Genomic DNA, 18,795 nt, shown 5'->3' on the forward strand with positions numbered 1-18,795 from the left:
CTCAACGTTAAGTGCAAGAGGAAATCAAAGCTAAACGGGCAAGCTGAGGCCTTGAGGCTGGGACTTTGTGGGGGTATAAGGACTGGGGGCTGGGGGGGGGGGGGGGGGGCAGAGTCACTGAGGCGTCATCATGTGGAAAACGAGCCTGTGTCTAAAAGCTAAGGGGTTAGCTGGAGGGGAAACAAGCAGTGCCATGTTACACCTCTATGGCCGTTTAGGATATAGAGTAGCTGTGAAAAAAGCCAGTGTGGCCAAAGTGGGAAGCAGATTTATAAGCTCTTGTGTAAGTGCCAGACCTCTAGTATGATTCATGTAACCCCACACACATTTCATACGTCTATTGTGAATATGTGCCATTAAATCTACACATTCGGAAAGTCAACTGTGTATTCATACAAAAAGGGGCTCGTGAGATCACGCGTTTCATTCCACGTAATTCCCATCTAAAAAGGCCGATTTACTCAGAGGAGTTTTAATCCAACATCCATCCAAGTAGACGCGAAAATAAATGCAAAAATCAAACCTGGCAGGGCGAAAGCTACCGTTTAACCCTAAATCCTTCTTGTTTTATAGTCAAACGTTATTAAAAGTTCCTCTCTTGTTACATTTAAGTACCATGTAACCTTGTTGATAAAGCCCCAATAGAAAATCCCCATCCCACTAATCCATGCAATTACAATCCCTCCTTTGTGGAGAAGGGAATAGATACACTCCCTTCAGTATTTGTTTGAGCAAGGTGAAAGATCGATGAGGGGGATTAACGTCGAGACGCGACTTCTTCCTTTTTAAAATGGCTCTTTTATTAACGCGGCGGTGATCAGTGCTGCAGATATTTAGTGTTTGTATGATTTTTGATAGTGCTGTGGGAGGCTGTGGAGCGGAATTCGACTCCACTACAGGAAAACAGCTGAGAGCGGATTAGTTGTGTGGGAAAGAAGGGGGAAAAAAGGATGGCACAGCTTGAGGGGGGGAAAGGTTCAAACTGACCTTTTGTGGCTCCCTAAGCCCTCGGTGGTGCCGAAAGACAGCCCAGACAGACTGAACAGTCAATAACCCTCATGGTTGCGCTAATCTTACTAGCGAAGGCAAACCTAGTAATTTTGTGAATGGGCTCTGATATCTGATGTCTGCGCATGAATGGAAATGATCGGAGACTGAGGCTTTTGAGGGTTTTTTTATGCTTCAAAGTCCATTTGGAAAGCACGATGATATTCTTCCACCAAAAAATGTGCGATGACAGGGGTTTGCTTCCACTTTGTATTGAAAAGCTGAGGTTTATTAAAGTCAAACGTATCCAGCTCTACTTTAGAATTATAGTTTGTTAAACCATATGCAAAAATGAAAAAACAAAACAAAAACAATAACATATAAACTCCTGGAAGAAAATGGCTCTTAGGGAGTAAAATTCATATTTTCCACCATTTGTAGGGTAATTCTTTTTACCATTAAGCCATCTTGAATCATGCTGCTCTGTTCTGATTGGATGGTGATCTCCCAGTGTTCGGAAAATAGCAAAATCTCTTCCCATAAAATCTGCAGATGTGCCAGAGTACAGCTCTCCATCTGCCAATAAGAAGAAAGCACAGTAAGGGATAAAAAGTTCAGTTCTGAAATGAATGTGTATTTCCTGGAACCAATCAAAACTCACCGATCAGAAGTGAAGCTGAGAGCATTTTGGGGTCATAGGGGCTTTTCCCGCGGCCGTTCTCGAACTGTGAGACCAACCGAAAGATGTTGTCCTGTGGTGGAAAGGGTCAAAGGTCAAAAGGAGGCCACGTTAGGCCTTGCTAAATGTGCATTTATAGCCTGTGTTTCAAATTACAACATATTCTCCTTATAGCGCATGCCTGCTGGTGTGGGATGCACCGCACGTTCATTCAGACAGCAGCGATAAGATCTTACAACAGGTGACACAACAGTGAACAGTACAAAAGACTCTTTAAATCCAATTCTTCAAATCAGTTAGTGACAACACTACAAGTGGCCACATGCAGGGGTTTCTATATTGGACACCTGCATGGTATACGTGTTCATTCCCCCTCCCATTGTGGGGAGGCAAGACCCGTGCTGGCAGATTGATTAACCTGTGGACTGAGATCAAGACGCCTGATTAAACTTTTATGTAATGACATTGATCTAATTACAAACGGCTGGAGTTAAACCGCGTAATGACCTTTTTTTTTCCCCCCTCTCCATTTTTCTCAAAAGAAAACATTGATGAGAAGATAATCAGTGAGGAGAATGAAAATTGCTGCGCTTTAAGGGGGGAATGTGTGTGTGTGTGTGTGTGTGTGTGTAAGCTTTGAGGTAGTTTAGTGCACAGATTCTTTAGGAGGACCTGGCAACTTTCATTCTGTGTGTAGCCATGTAGAAAAGGATGTCTTGTTTCATTTGCGCAGCAACGTGTCCCTTTGGAATTTCAGATAAGATGAGATAAACCTTTCTTCATTCCCCAGTGGGGAAATTGGCAAGATACAGACTCCAGACATGGTAGAAAGTTCCCAGAATGCTTTACAAATTTAAAAAGCATAAAAATGAAAATGGCTGCTGGAGTGGATAATATATATACATATATATATTTCTCCATGATTCTAATGTACCTCTGCCCTCTTGCCCATTTCCAGATAAGCACAGATGGGGTGGAAGGCTCCTGTGCCACAGATGTACAGGTGAGTCTGGTTGTATGGCTGGAGCACCCGGATGAAGTTCGAGCACTCTTTCTAGAAGAAAAACAAGAAAGCGAAGATAAAAACTTCTGAAAGGAGAAATAGCAGCTTCAGAGATGCACCGACGGCTCTTTTGTTGCCCCTCGGTGAGATCACACCACCGTGTTTCCAGCCAAACCCCCCCCCCCCCCAAAAAACCCACTCATGACTCCAAATTTCCGCTCATCGTGTCTTGTTATCAAAACCTGCATCTGTTTATGATGTAACCACACCTGAGAAGTACAGCGCAATGTATAAACTTGTGTTTTTTCTTTGAGAGGGCTGTCAGATGTTATGATTAATCTCAAAATAGTGAATTCCCTCCTGCAAAACAGAAAACGTTTACCCTTTCGGAAAATATTCTTTGCACCTCGAATCGTGAAAATCTCCCACTCGACTTTAATACAAAATGAGTCATTATGAAGAAAAGCTCAGGTGGAATTCCTTTAAACCCGGGACTTTCCACTTGGTTTAGAAACTGAGTCTCCTTCCAGGAAATCCCACCTGTAAGTCAAATCAGGCAAATCCACTTCAGATCTTTAATGATCCATATGTTTGGATTTACCGAGGGTGTGTGGGTTGGCGCTCCAGCACATGTTGACAGTCCCAGTGGTGTGAGACTGTTTATTAGAGTGCTAATCAACTGGATTGGTTGATGTAGGAGGGTTATTAGCGGCCTCAAGGAGTTGATTTGGGCACATGTGTTTAAGAGATTAGGGCTGGGGTTTTTCCTAATTATAAATACATGCTGACTATACACCTAACAAATACATACACATTTTGCTCTGGGATTTGGAAATCAAGCACGCACATCTCACGAAGACAGCCAAATTATTCTCCCTCCCTCAAACACATGTATCTCTTCAGGGTTTGAATCGTTTCCATTTGATGCCTTCATGATATCCCCTCAATGGGACACAAATGGATACAAGAATTCACCGAGTTTATTTACAACGAACAAACACTGCGAACCTTTTCCAAAAAACAGAATTGCAATGCCATTAGTCAAAATGTTAGTTCCTTCTCCTGAGAAATCGGGTTTCTTGCAAACAGATGAAAAGATATTACTACTCCAACATCTGTACATTAAACATGAAGCTGCAGCCAGCAAGGGGTCATCTTAGCTTAGCGTAGAGGCTAAAATGACTCTCCCCAATGGCGACAAAATCTGTCTACATGTTTGTTTAGCTTGTCCCAGCAACCAGTGAGGATACATGTGGATGTAGGCAGATTGTGTTCCTTTTGGCTGGCATTTTCTCTTGTAAAACTGGAGCAAGTTAGCTTAATTTAGGAGCTAAACTTTATATAGCAGCTAAACTGAGATAATCTCTGTTAGTTCCGGTTTACCAGCATGTTGTTTAGCTTAGCATAAAGGTTAAAATTACTCTCTCCATTGGTAAGAATATCTACCTACTAGGATGCTTGTTACGCTGTACACAGAAACAGGGAAAATACATAAGGATGTAGGCAGATGTTGTTCCTTATTGATGGCAATTTTTCTCTTGTTAATATTCGGAAATTGGAGCTGGCAGCTGCTCAGCTTAGTTTAGCAGCTCAACTGTATTTAACAACTAAAGTAAGCTAACAGGCTGCTAGCCTCAGCTTTGAGAGAAGTAATGAACGAACCTAATGAAATAAGGCTACTAGCATGTTTGTTTTCTGTGTAAATCTGGAGCTGCCAGACAGTTTGCTTGCTTTAGCAGCTAAAACTGTTAGCATTCCGCTAAACTTGGCTAAGTGGCAGCTAGTTCTGGTTTAGCAGCAAGTCATCCTAGTTTAAAGGCTAAAATTACTCTCTCTGGTGTGAACAAATCTGCCTAGGATTTTTCTTTTTACCTTGTAATTGAAAACAGGGAGGATGTATGCCGCTGTATGCAGATTTTTGGACGGTAAGATTAGCTTATTTTAGCAGCGTAACTAAACTAACCTGCTGCTAGCTCCAGTTTCATTTTAACAAAAATGGCAAATATTAATTTAATATGAATGCTTTTAATTTTAATATATCATGTTTGGGTAGGATTCACTTGTACATTTTGCCATTAATCTGGTATTCCAAAGTTGGGACAGTTCCGCCACAGGAGGAACTTGCTTTATGTCTTGACCTCAACCCTGCACGTATGTGACTGTGTGACTTAATGACTTTACCCTCTGTTTCCTATTGCTGAACAGCAGCAGCACAAGTCCACATCATTCTCACGCCCTTATTACAACCAGTGTCAGTCCTGTTTAGGATTCTACACGGCTCCCTTCAAAGCTAGACCCATTAGCTATGCGGTAGGGTGGGTAGGTTGCACCTCAACACTGACAGACATTAGTTAGAGAAATCATTCATGTGACCTGCCGTGTCCCTTAGGAGGAAAATGGTTTCCCTGATATCATATGAAAACCACAATACCCGCAGAAGCCACGAGTCATTACCGGATAATATTAATGACCCTCTTTGGACGGGGTGTCAATGATAACTTTCCACTAGAGAAAAGACTGGATGTATTTGTGTGTTTGGATGAGTTGAGCCAATTTTATGCAGAGGTCCCTAATTGAATATGGTAAATGCATTGGAAACGCAGGGTAACCTTGGAGGATTACTTTTCCTTTAATACCTGTAACAGCTGGACAAATAATTGAAACATCAGGCAGCGAAAATCTCAGTCCACACTCTAGCAACTGAATGCCTCGTTCGCAGGATTGCCAACCTGGGCCGTGGCCTATTACACACTCATTTTACCGAGGAGAATGATACAGCCATCAGGCATTTTGAGCGGGGCAGCTGTTATGTTTGCTCTGCTGATGTAAATTGTGGTTGCATCATTTTGGGAGCTGTGAATGCTTTTCTAATGTCCTAATCAAGGCCTCTCCATCTCTGCTCTCACCGGCTCATTTTCAAGGGTAAACATTTTCACAGTGCAAATACTTTGCTGTGATTTGTTTTAGTTTTCTCCCTGCTTTTGTGAGGGAACAAATGCGTTCTTTCGCTTGCATGGTTGTGACTTTGCTTTTTGTTTTGTGTCTGAAACCTAAAACGCCGGCTGTGAGTTTGACTCAGTTTTAAAAGGACTATGTAACTCTGGATAATCCCTAAACCCTGCAGTCGTTGCACTCCAGACTTATCCAGGCATGAAATTAAGATCAGCTACAACACAGAGAGGCCCTAACCAAACACAAAGATAACACACAGTAACACCCTTGCACACACAAACAGAGCTGAAGCCACATGGGTAAACCTGCACCGAGATGCATGTGAGCCAGCACTCCAGAGGATAACAAGAACTCAGCAGCACACTCCCGTATAAATACGCACCTAAAATGTCCTCCCAACAGAAAACTGGGCGTCACATGGACAAAAAAAACCCCTTTGAGATAGCCCATCATTGTCCTTGTGCCAGAGAATGCGGCACAGATGACGTCATTTTGGAGGCAAACCTAGAAGTTAGCATTGCTGTGGGACCAACGCTCATGGGGGTTCTTACATTGAATTTTCGATCATTTCCAAAAATAAGCTGCGTGGCAGGATAAGCTTCCCCAATGAACACCTCTTTTATGATTCATGAAGAGTAAATTCAATGGTTACGGGTAAAAAGCTAACATTACCTTATTAACAAACTACGGCACGGACACATGACTTCAACATCACATTCGCGCTTCTTCCGCTTCCAGGGTTGTGATCACAACCACACAAAATCTTTGAAATTCACAGGCAAATTCTTTCCTCTGCAGTGCCAACGGGGATGTAAGGAGGCTAAATCCAGACAGCTACGTCACTCCTGCATTGTTGTTTGCATATTTGACGTGGTCAGGCCACCAAACGTCCCAATGCAAAGAAATTACAAGAATTACATAGAGTTACATATAAAGGACGTATAATTTGAGTAACAATAGAAGCAAAAATTGTAGGGAAGAGCTCAACATGATGGTGAGGTTACACTTACCCCGAGGTCTTTCCCTGCCCACTTGCACTCATCCTTCTTGGATGGGGTGGCAGGCCACGCAATCTGTGTAAAAGTGAAGTAGACAAAGTCACGTGATGTCAAAGGTGGAGAGATTTAATACAAGGGAGATGTGTTTAATTCCAGGAAAATGACTTCAGATGACTTTTATCTTATATTTAGAGTCCCTCGTTTATGCTTATTTCCCCATGAACCACGAACGATGACATCACCTCAGTACACGTCTATCTATAAAACATCTCTGTCTGCATGTCTGACTTAGCCTGGATTATCTCAAGAACCATTCACGCAATTAGCTTCGAACTTGGAGCGTGCTCTGCTGTTTTGAAGTCATTTGGAAGAGTGGCTTTCTATGTTGGCCAAAAGAATGTTTGTCATTTTTTTTCACATTGGTCTTTCTCTGCAGGAAACGAACCGTGAATAAAGAAAGACTGGAATGCCTTGCACTGGTGTGATAAATAAGGGTCTATATTTCACAGTGGTGGTGGCACGGTGGTGCAGTGGTCAGCATTGTCGCCTCACAGCAAGAAGGTTCCGGGTTCGAGTCCCGGCTCAGGCACGGGATCTTTCTGTGTGGAGTCTCCATGTTCTCCCTGTTCCTGTGTGGTACTCCAGCTTCCTCCCACAGTCCAAAGACATCAAGAGGGGACGAGGCTGATTGATACTCTAAATTGACTGTAGGTGTGGCTGTGAGTGTGAATGGTTGTCTGTCTCTATGTGTTGGTCCTGTGATGGACTGGTGACCTGTCCAGGGTGAACCCTGTCTCTTGCCCGAAGTCTGCTGGGATAGGCCCCACCCCCCCGCAACCCTTAACAAGATAAGCGGAAGAAAATGGATGGACGGATCTTACAGTGGAGGGATCAGCTGCATCCAAACGTAGAAAAGAAGTGAAAGTAAAGAAACAGATTTTACTTGTTGATCAGCTGTTTAACTTTTTATGATTTGCCTCATGATGAATAAGATTTGAATGGATTTTTTGGAAGTTGGAGACCATGAGCTTACTTGTCCAAATATATTTTATACATGTTTAAAGAATGCTCCTACCAGACATCTAATATCGGCATATTTTACACAATTAATCTGAAAATTAAAAAAAAAAAACACACACACACACACACACAAAAAGGCAGAATCCTGAAAATCCAACTGGAATATGATGTTTAAATGAGCCTGTCCAACTGCAAATATTGTGGTTTTGGGAATAATAGAGGAATGTGAGCATTTAAGTAAAGGCCGCCTATGTTTTTGTCAAGTTGAACAACATCTGCAGGCAAAGTTAAGAATGTTTCTCTCTGTGCTGCATATGTAGTGGTGATATAGACTTTATTATAGTCTGAATATAGGTCCTGGTTCAAATTATGGCCTCTACAAGAGAGATGCACTTAAAATCTGGACCACATGGTTGCACTTTTCACTTGGTATATGAATAGAAGGCATGGTTTTGCTACTTTGTTTTGGAAGAGATAATGCTCATTGTCGAATAAATAATAGCTTGTGTACTGTCCTCAAGGGCGAATCCACATGTGGACCCTGGTGTCACATGAATTATAAACACACATGGTGTGTATGGGAGTACATATGTGAGCTATAATGAGTAAGAGGATGACTATGGAGTGAAAAACTGGCTGAAGTTGAGCTCACTTTTTCACTGGTGGCCTCACAGATGTGGACAGACAGTGGAAATATATGCACATGCTTGTACTTCTCAAGTGTTATGTCAATGCCATATCTCGGCGTGTGTCCTTGGCGCGCGCGTACACACACACACACACACACACACACACACACACACACACTCGCATTCCTCATTCTATTCCTCGATTTATCTCCTTTCTAGATCAGCTGAGTTTCTCTCTCTTGGGAATCTGCGCTGCACATTTCAGGGTAATTACATTAGATTTGCTTAATCACTGCTTTTTGGCCTTTATCTTTGAGTGATGCAAAGACCAGAACAAAAAAGTGGAATTGTGTGTGTGTGTGTGTGTGTGTGTGTGTGGGGGGGGGGGGGGGTCACTTTAGAGCCAAGGGCAAATAATACATTTGGAGAGACATTCTCCTTCTTTACATTGTTGATGTATTTTTCAACACTAATTTGCCTGTTAAGCTCTCAGCAGCCTGTAGGCAAGTACATGTCGGTCTGTGATAGCCGGTCGAATCAGATAAACAGCCTGTTAACCTATTACAGGCGGCGTAATGGAATTAAAGACCGCCCTGTCTGGACCAAGAGAGACAATCGCAGAGAGATATAGTGATATACTGCAGAAGAAGCAGCAGAGAGAAGAGAAGAGAGGAGAAGCGTCAACTTCAAAGCCAAAATAAAGTCTAGTGCGGATGACTTTCACCTGTGTGTGTTCTCTGTTGATGTTGACGAGGTCGAATGAGAAGATATGGTCTTCGGCCCCAACCAAGAGTCTCCCTCGCTCCTCATCCAATAGGAACGTGTCATAGCTTGAGCTGTTCGCCAAACCGTCGAAGGTGACGAGGTTACTGGAATCTAACATTTCTGGAATGAAATAGGAAAAAAAAAAAAAAGACAAATGTTAGTGACCGAGGGATCCGAGTGAAACATTGACAAAACTTGAGTTTAAAAACTAGCAGGATGGACTGAGGTGCTGTGCACAACGTCAGGGAGTAAAATGACACGTGCAGTATAAAAGGAACAATGTGAAGCAGACAGAATTAACATACAAAATCACCGTACATTTGAAAGAGTAACGCAATAATAAAGTACTAAAAGACTGCTAAAAGCTAACAAAGGCCATGTTCGTCTTGATTTTAACCTTGAAATTTTCAGTGGACCCAGAAGCTCTTTAGAGCTGCCCTCTACCCACCAGCCTTGATCATTAGAGCTCTGGAGGCCTGGAGAGGAAGTAGGCTGCCAATACTTGTTCAGTTTTATAAAAAAAACAAATGACAGAACCTTGAATCCGATCTAGTGTTTGACGGGTCGCCAGTGCATGGATGCTTGCCGTTTTTTTACTGGTAAGTTTGAACTCGAATGCAACCTTGGTCAGATGATTTCAGTGTATCAACCTCGGTCAAATGAAGCATTTTAACTCAAGGGTAATTTAACTTATAGGTTCTCAAATTAGATCAAGGTTTAATACGGATGGATGAAGATGTATCAAAAAGCTAGAATAATGTGTAGCGACAAAGAGATGCAGATGCTTTCGCATGCAGGAGGGAGTCAAGAGGTTAGCTAGTATTAGCATCGTTGATAGTGTAGCTCCCTTTTCTTAAGGGTTTCATTTCAAGGCTTGAAAAAGGTCTGTAGTTCACACAAGGTTGAGATACTTTAATATTTATTCCACAGAATGTAAGTATTTCAAATTTTGAAGCAATTTACGTGTTGTAAAAATGGAGGCTGCAAACAAAATGGCTAAACAAGACGACTGAGGTTGGTTGTGGACATTCAGAGCTAGATCTGGTGATGTAGCATAACGTTAGCATTGTACTTACAGTGACTGCATGAAAAAAAAATCATAAAGGAGCTGTCCATGATGTGGACGCTTAATTCCAGTACTATACAGAGCAGAAGGGTCTCTGACTGAGGAACTATGGGATATTCTGGATGTGTCGGTTCTCTCCATACATTCATCATTTAAAACCCTTACATGAGGGAACATCTTTAAGAAGAACGGTGTTCATCTCTCTAAAGAGAGGAAATCCAGATTTTAAAAACTGTTTTAGCGTCTTACAATGTTCCGGCACCTCACTGAAGCTTCAAATACACCAGTGTGGTGCACCGATGGGTCCGTTTATCTACTACACCAGCTCCTATCTGCCGGTGTTGGGCGCAGCTGTGTGCCAGCTGTGTTTTCTGAAGCATTTTCCCAACGAGATTTGAAGCAGGATACTCAGCTGTATACATTTCCAGCATTTTTCCACAGGCGTTATCAGCTTCCCCATGTGCATATAGATTGTTTTAACTACAGGATCATGGAGACGCAGTGATTTAATTTATTTAATGTGCGATGGAACCAAATAACCACAATGTTGAATTGCTGCCTCTTTCGTACTCCTTTCGATGACTTGTAAACACACTGTTTTACACAGTTGTATGTCATTTTATATGTCAGGAGAGCCGTGTTGATATCTACTAGAAGGCACCCGTCTGGCCACCCATATGGTCACGGCCATGACGGTTGAGGTAAGAACGATGTCTCATGCTAAAGCGGAGAATACTGACAACATCTGTAACTTGTTGCTCTTGTCGTGTTCTCAACGAACGAAAATCCTTCCCAATGTCATATGACATCCACGAGAAATTGACATTTTAACGTTGATATTATGTTGGTTTTAAGTCTTAAAGAGTTTGACGATACTATCTTAGCCGGATTTTAATTTTCAACTAAAAACTCAACATCCGTCCGAAGTTAACCATTTCCTGATGTTAAAGTGACATCTGGCACCAGCTGTCGCCCGGGCCACACACGGTTACTCGTGGTTCCCATGGTCAGTGTAGCAGCTTCAGTTGATTATAATACAAGTATTTTAGCAGTAAAACACTTAACGCTGGATTTTCCTTTCATTCGTTACGTATTCGTAGAACTCGGGTTACATTTACTGGTGTTAAACAACCAACAAAGTGTATTTTATCTCAAATATTTTTGGATTTATTTCATGAAATCTCAATAAAACAATCACAATAAGCTTAAATTGAGCCTCAGACATGTTCTCGCACACTTAATCGATATGTTCAGCTGTATGAAATTACAACTTCTTAAATGTGTTGGCGTGCGCGCGCGCGCACACACACACACACACACACACACACACACACACACACACACACACACACATTAACGTCCAGACACATGTCACTCAGGTATAGCGTGAGACATGAGAGGTGAAAACAGCAAGTCCCAATCAGGGACACAGTTCAGACTGTTCAGCTGTGTGATTGGTTGAATAATTCATATGGACTCAGGGCTGCAGGAGACACTGTGTGTGTGTGTGTGTGTGTGTGTGTGTGTGTGTGTGTGTGTGTGTGTGTGTGTGTGTGGCATTTAGCTGTAAATGGGTTATTATGTAAATTAGGACAAAGGAGAATGGGACTGTACCTGCACTTCTGTTGAAGTGGCCAAAAAGTGTAAACTGCACTCACAATATAACGTCAAGCGAAATGAAAACCTGCACATGACTCGATGTAAGAGTTCGACTGGCCAGATGTTAGAAAAGTGTTAACATGTCATCCACAATCAAAAGACACAAAAACATCAGGTTTGGTTTCATTGAAACGAATATCTACTCCTCCTTTTCCACACCAAGTTAACCCTGGATTACCCCTCCATGAAAATTGGCACTAGGTATTAAACTTCTGAGTCCTGAAAGACACCTTGTCACTATTTTTTTTTTTTATCTTGTAAAAACTTCTTTGAGAAGAAAAAATACCGAAACATAAAACTAACGAGGTGAAACAGACAAATGAAAGCACATTTTGGTAAATCGGTTTATATTTTGGTGAACAGATGCAAAATGCAAAGTGATTCCGTTGAAATGTTTTACTCATCGGATCGGAAGAGAGTCAAGGTATTGGTAATATTGGTATCAATTTTTTTGTTTTTAACAATAGCGAGCCTCATGAAAAAGACAGAAAAAAACCACGATGTGGCACTCGTCTGTGGCGAGTACTAGTGTGGGTGAAAATCGTGTCACTGATGTGTACGAACAAGATAGTAAAACTATCAAGTCAACCAAATAAGTAAAAAACAGTGAGTATAATTCACTGATCAGTTTCAAACTACATTAAAGGAAACAGCAATTGCAAAAAAAAGGAAAGAAAAATCAAGTTAACAAATATTAAGAGCGAACAATATCCCACAAGGCTGAGCGATACAGAGCGCATCATACTGCGTGATATGCTGACCAAATTCCTCGATGATGTGACTATAATGGCGAAGGCAACAGTCGCCAGCCTGTAAAAACCAAATCTAAGAGAATATCTTTATTCGATCAATATATCGCCATCATCCAAGACGGTACATGTTCGTGAATAAATATTAGGCAAATACATCATTAAAAAATGTTGCCGTTTATACAGTGTACGCTGCTCTGAAATATAGCAATAATAACTCATATTTGATGCACAATTAAAGAACCGTACTCCTCTGCTTGGATACGGAACATGTGCTTTTAATTTGTACCGCAGGTTCTCCTCCATCAACCGCACTATCGCAAAAACATCATCCATCATCATCAGTGTCGCCACATATCACCGACACACATAGACACACAGTCGGTGCACAAAAACAGGTATATACGTTTATAGATATATTCACACGCACACACACGCACACACAGGCACACACAGGCACGCAAGCTCTCAGTCCGGTGGATTGTGATCTCCCTGCTCTCTCACCACAAAAGCTCTGATTGACGGGCTGCTATAGGAGCCATCTGCGCCCACTCACAGTGTGTAAGATCTTGGACATCTGTGTCTACATAAAAGAAGGAATTGATGGAAAAGGGGAGACGGAGGAAGTGGTGTGTGTGTGTGTGTGTGTGTGCGTGTGTATCGGGTACCAGCGGTGTGGATGAGGGCAGTGAGAGGGAGTGGTCGTCACCTAATAAAGGCGGTTGCAGCTCATCTGCGTCAGTTTGGATTTCGGTTTTGGGACTGGAAGGAAATCGAGTGGGAGGGCATGAATGGAGATTTTCTGTTAAGTATTTGTACTGTACCACAGATCGGTTGAGCGTATGTGTGTGTGGGATCATGTGTGTGTGTGAATGTGATTCATTTTACAATGGACATTCCATACTGCCACACTATCAAATCTACCACACACACACAAAAATAAATAAAAATAATAAAAAAAATGCAACAAGATGATGCAGAATTTAGGCGCCAAGGCCTCACGGGTTGCGTTTTCATGTGGTCGCCGCTCAGATAACCCCCACATGACACCGCGGGGTCAGGAAATGAGATGGAGAAAAGGAAATGCGATTTCCAGCCAACAGAACACGAGAGGAGGTCTTCTTATATTTCAACGATGAAGTTTAAAAAAAAAAGAAGAAGAAGAAGAAGAGAGAAATAGATGCGGCACGCAGCCAAAATACTCAAACATGGGAAAGGTCTCTCCGTGTAGAAATCACTTTTGATGGATGACAGGAAAAATTGAGACGTACATGGGAGGAAAAAGAGTGAGAGGACAAAGAAGTAAATAACAATATCTTCTGTCTTTTCCTTATTTCCTCCGGGAGTGACTTCTTCCTTCTTTCTTTTCTTTTCTTTTTTTTTCCAGCTTCACTTCACACGCATATTTCAACACATCCCTGGCAAAGACTGAGGTAAATACACAGACAGAAGAGGCTTTATCTGAGCTGGGATCTGCTGCGGTTAGGAGAACTGGGGGAACTGGGGCGTGATCACCTCAGGACCTCCAACCTAAACACAGACACGCTCGTTTGGAGCAGAGAGACACACGGAGAGCGCACGACACAGCTCATACAAAATATAGCAACCGAGCGAATCTCACACAGACACACTTACTGTGCGTATGCCAAATACACACACACACACACACACAAAGAAACAGGGTCAAAGGGAATTCACTCTGACTCTAAGTTGCAACATCTACAGTTCCACGCCCTTAAGGTGACATGCATATTTACCTCCATCAATTCTCTCTGAACACACACACACACGCACACACACACTTCTCTCCAGACAAAGTTGTAATCCAATCAGTATTTCTGCTTGTGCAGCATGTACTATTGGAACTGTGAGCGCACTCAGCAGCTTACATTTCTCTCTCACACACACATACACAGCCCCCCCCCCCCCCAAACACCCAGACACACACATCCTCTCGGATACCTGTATGAGAACCCCCGCCCCCCCAATCACCACCACCACTCTGCTTACACTCCCCACTGGACACACAGAGTCATTTAAACCAATTTGCTTGTGTGTGCAAATGCGTTGCATTCACTTCACACACTTTTCAGTCCCTCGAAACCAATTCCACCCCCCCCCCACACACACACACACATCCTCTGTCTGCATCTATACACACACACACACACACATCCTCTGTCTACATCTATACACACACACACACATCCTCTGTCTGCATCTACACACACACCTGCGTGCATTCAAAGCTTTGTGGAATCGTTGCCTTGGCTTACAAAAGCAACAAACAATATTAATGTTTTATCATTTGTGTTCTGCATCTTCATTTTCTCTCAACAAGCCCAAACACTGTATATTCAAGGACACCCTTTGCAAATAGATGTAATTCATTCAAATAAATCATCATGCGTGTCTCTGTTATACTCCATTATGGAAAATAACCTGGCTATTATCGGAGGGGTGGGGGGTGGATTCAAGTGCAATTGTCTGCTGAGGACCCTTCACTCCCCCATTCTCCAAACAGGCATACATTTTAGACGCCTACACACCACGCAATCGCCCAGTAATGAAAGAAAGGCGACAGAGCATTAAATTATGTTTATGTGAAAGTGTGTGTGTGTGTGTGTGTGTGTGAGCGACATGACACATAAAGGGAGGGGGGGGACACTTGACTGTGTTTCAATAAATGGCCGATGTAAACTTAAACCAGAGGCTGACCGACGTACGGATCAGTGTGGCTGATAACATCCGCCCATCAGAGAGGTTTCCTTGTTGTCTCATTTGTTGATGTTAAAACTTACGTTTTACAGAGCATAATTTGACCCCGCCCCCCCCCCCCCCAAAAACTGAATCAATAAAAATATGAAAATCCAAAATGGATGACGTTACTGTCATTTCCATCATTTTAAATTTTAATTTCTTGTCAAAGTGTCAATTAGCCTGCCTTCGTTATATTTTTTACATTTGTGGAAGAAAAAAAACGTCCGGTCTACGTCGATATCAGTATGTTAATAATACTGGTGTTCTTCACTTCATCCGCGCTAATATCTGTATCGTTCAATCGTTCAAGTTATACCTGAAACTTTCCTTGGGCTCGAAAATGTATCAAAAAAAAGTGTTCGACACAGACGTGTTTCTAGATCAGTGGCGCCGCCGTCCTCTTCTTCAGCAGTTTACTGATGGTCTGGGCCTACAAGTGACCTAAGAAGTCTCTATTCCATCGAAGGACGGGGGGGGGGGGGGGGGGACTAAAGGTAGCTGGCGTTGAGAATTCTCTGTATTTATCTTTCAAATACAAGGCTAGATTCATAAAAGCAGAGACATACAGTGGCGTACTGTAATATCTCCGCTGGTTTTACTTGGCATGTCGATGCCTCCGTGTTTTCTTTGTTTCTCCGTGTGTGGCACGGTGTGCGTTTCGCTCCTCTCGTGACGGCCTCGACCACAGCGACGCAGGTGCCAGAAACCAAAAAGAAAAAAAAAAACAGAAGGAGAAGACGGCCGCCACCGATGGAAATTTGCTGAGAGCTTTTGCTTAACAAAGTGCTCAAATATTATGCTAAGCTCAAGGATATCCACACACGCCTCCAAAAAGTTCACCTCCTCTCCCTCTTTTCTTTTCTTCCGCTCTCACCCCCCCCCCCCCCCCTCCTCTAAGCACAGTAGCAGGTGTGGGCTGGTTTCCATGGTGACCGTCTGTAAAACACAACCTGGGCCGTTGGAATTCAGGTGCAGCAGCTCTGACAGGAAACACATTAATACAAGGTAGCCAATAAGAGCTTCTGTCTGTGTGTGTGTGTGTGTGTGTGAGTGTGTGTGTGTGAGTGTGTGTCTTCATTGTAATGTGTTAGTAAGTTGTGTTGTTTTCCTGAAGCTGTAACTCATACGTTTCTTCGTCCGCCGGGACGTTTAGATTTTGTCTCTAAGTTCAAGTGTAAGTTATCAGAGCCACTAACAGGGAGAACACAACCACATCCCGAAACCACACGAAATCTATATGAGTGAGGCAAAGTACGTGTTGAACTTCACCATACGGCACCATGCGTCCCTCTTAGACCCAAAATTCTAGACTTTACAGTCACCACACGGCATTCCAGCCCCCCCCCCCCCCCCCCCAAACAAGAAGGAAGGACACAGGGTTAGGAGGGAGTCCACCAGCAGAGCTGAAGGGCTGACAGGAAAGACAGATATAGATAGAAGGGATATATATATTTAAATCTGTATAAATATAAAATCACACTAACCAAAAACTACGAGTGAAACATGAGGAAGAATGCACTCGTACAAGGAGAGCGGTTGAGAATGGAACCGTTTCATTAAAGTGTGTCTCCTCCTGTCATAGGATGGCTGGACCACAGAGAGCGGTTTCCACCACAGACGGCTCGAGGCCTGGCCATGCCTACCGCAGAAAGCCCACTCTCTCTCTCTCTCTCTCTTTCTCTCTCTCTCTCTCTCTCTCTCTCTCTCACACACACACACAAACACATACACACACCGCTAATGTTCATGATATAACCAGACTACTTTGAATCTCTGATTATTTTCAAGGAAAAAAAACAAAACAAAAAAAGCACACATACATAGACACACATACACAAGATTTCCCTTTTGTATGCAAATGCAGCCATCAAAGCTTGTTTGAATATGAATGAAATGTGCAAAAGTGTGTGTTCTCACTCACACACACACACACACACACACACACACACACAGTCACAAATCACTGTATCGCTCCTGCTCGATGCTGCGCCGAGACGGCGAGATAGCGTTTGATGGATGGACTTTGAGAGGACCCAGGCTGTGGTTAGCGTGGTCATGTCTGGAGCCACTGCCTGTTAGTGGAGCCTGTCAGCTCCACCGTGGAGCTGAATGTCAGCCCCGCTGCTGCTAACGCCGCTGCTGCTGCTAGCGCCGCTGCTGCTGCTGCCGGCCGCCTTGTTGTGTGTGTTTTCTTTTCCTTTCCTTTTTTTTTTTTTTAAAAAGGAAGAAATTAATGAGGCAAGGCGACAGATCTGAATGAATGCCGGGTCTGACAGCAAACAAGCCGGCTGCAACACTAATGCACAAATCCACAGGCACTTTTCATCAAAGGGCCTCATGTAACAAATCGTCCCTGCTGCAGCAGGTGAAAAATATCACGTACGACATTCCGTGTTCTGTCCGTCTATTAATCCTGTCAAACTATCACTGATTTTCTCTAAACTCGGAGGAAACATGGGCCGAGGAACAACCCAGTTTTTTTTTAGAGCAGATATGAATAAAGGGCTGGATCCTGGTTTAGTTTGTTAATCACTTCATTGATGTTTTTTTTTGTTGTTTTTTTGGATACTGCTTGTTCGTTAGCAGGGCTACGCAATGGAAACCGCTAAATTAAATATAATAGCGCCGCAGAGGTCCTGCCAATGAAATCAAATCAAATTCTTTTGATTCAACAACTTTGCTCAGGAAACTCCCCCCCCACACACACACACACCTAAAAAAAAGAAAAAGAAAATAAGAATAATGAAACAGGAACTAACATTCCCTTTGATACCGCAACTGCAATTCCAGTCAGAATTATAGCAGTTAGACATTTTTTACGATAATTTTCAGCCAAAATTATTTTAGCGGTATATCTGAGAAACTAATAAATGGATATTGATGATGGTAAGAGAGGTGCTCAACATTTGGAGGCCGTCGGGATCAAACGGTAGATCCTGGAGACGGTCCTCTGGCGTGCCAGGATGTGATCATTGGGGGCGTCTTTTTTTCCTCTTGGCGGAGGTATGAGCTCTCCTGAGGGCTTTTTCAAGTTCCAGGATGAGGCAACGTTGACGTTTCAATCGAAACAAGACCCTCGTTAGTTCGTTGGTTCTTCTTTTTTTAACTTAAAATACTTTGGAGTTGATTGGGATTCAGGCTGAACTTTTATGTACGACAAAAACAACAAGGGACGGTCCAGCTGGATGAAAGGCAAACACAGCGACCGCAGTTCCTATGAATCCTTAAACACGCTTTTAAAGTGGCTCTGCTCTTCTGTCACTTTCTTCCTGTGTATTCATTTGTCGTCCGTCAGTCCTTCAAGTCCGTCTTTCTGCAGGGATGTCCCCCCACTTATTTGTAACGTGATGCTTTTTTTTTTCTTTCCCTCCTTCTTCTCCAGATTGAATGGTGCGGCCTCGCTCCATCTGACTGACGAGACTCAGCAGGTGGCAGGACCCGTTCATACCCGCGGTTCAGCAATCTGCACCGCGCTTGTAACCCAAGACTGCGTCGCAAACACACGGGAGGGTTCCTCCTGTCTGCATA

At 42.9% G+C, this 18,795-nt stretch overlaps 1 protein-coding gene across 3 annotated transcripts in view; it reads right to left on the reverse strand.

The window, feature by feature from the left end:
• The window catches only part of sema3aa (sema domain, immunoglobulin domain (Ig), short basic domain, secreted, (semaphorin) 3Aa), a 75,874-nt gene that overhangs the window by 9,561 nt on the left and 47,518 nt on the right, over positions 1–18,795 (reverse strand). For 2 of the 3 annotated variants that reach the window (XM_086202023.1, XM_086202022.1), the window contains exons 3-7: positions 8,993–9,153; positions 6,632–6,694; positions 2,601–2,720; positions 1,649–1,739; positions 1,444–1,563 (exon numbers count right to left, since the gene is read on the reverse strand). In XM_086202023.1, the coding sequence (XP_086058149.1) occupies positions 1,444–1,563; positions 1,649–1,739; positions 2,601–2,720; positions 6,632–6,694; positions 8,993–9,153 (555 nt within the window). Of the gene's footprint in view, positions 1–1,443; positions 1,564–1,648; positions 1,740–2,600; positions 2,721–6,631; positions 6,695–8,992; positions 9,154–10,264; positions 10,382–18,795 lie in introns of those variants that run through there. The other variant, XM_086202024.1, reaches the window with a different exon arrangement.

This window comes from Aulostomus chinensis, chromosome 4, assembly GCF_037954235.1.
Source record: "Aulostomus chinensis isolate RoL2024-O1b breed Wild chromosome 4, RoL_Achi_v1.0, whole genome shotgun sequence".
Lineage (NCBI taxonomy): Eukaryota > Metazoa > Chordata > Actinopteri > Syngnathiformes > Aulostomidae > Aulostomus > Aulostomus chinensis.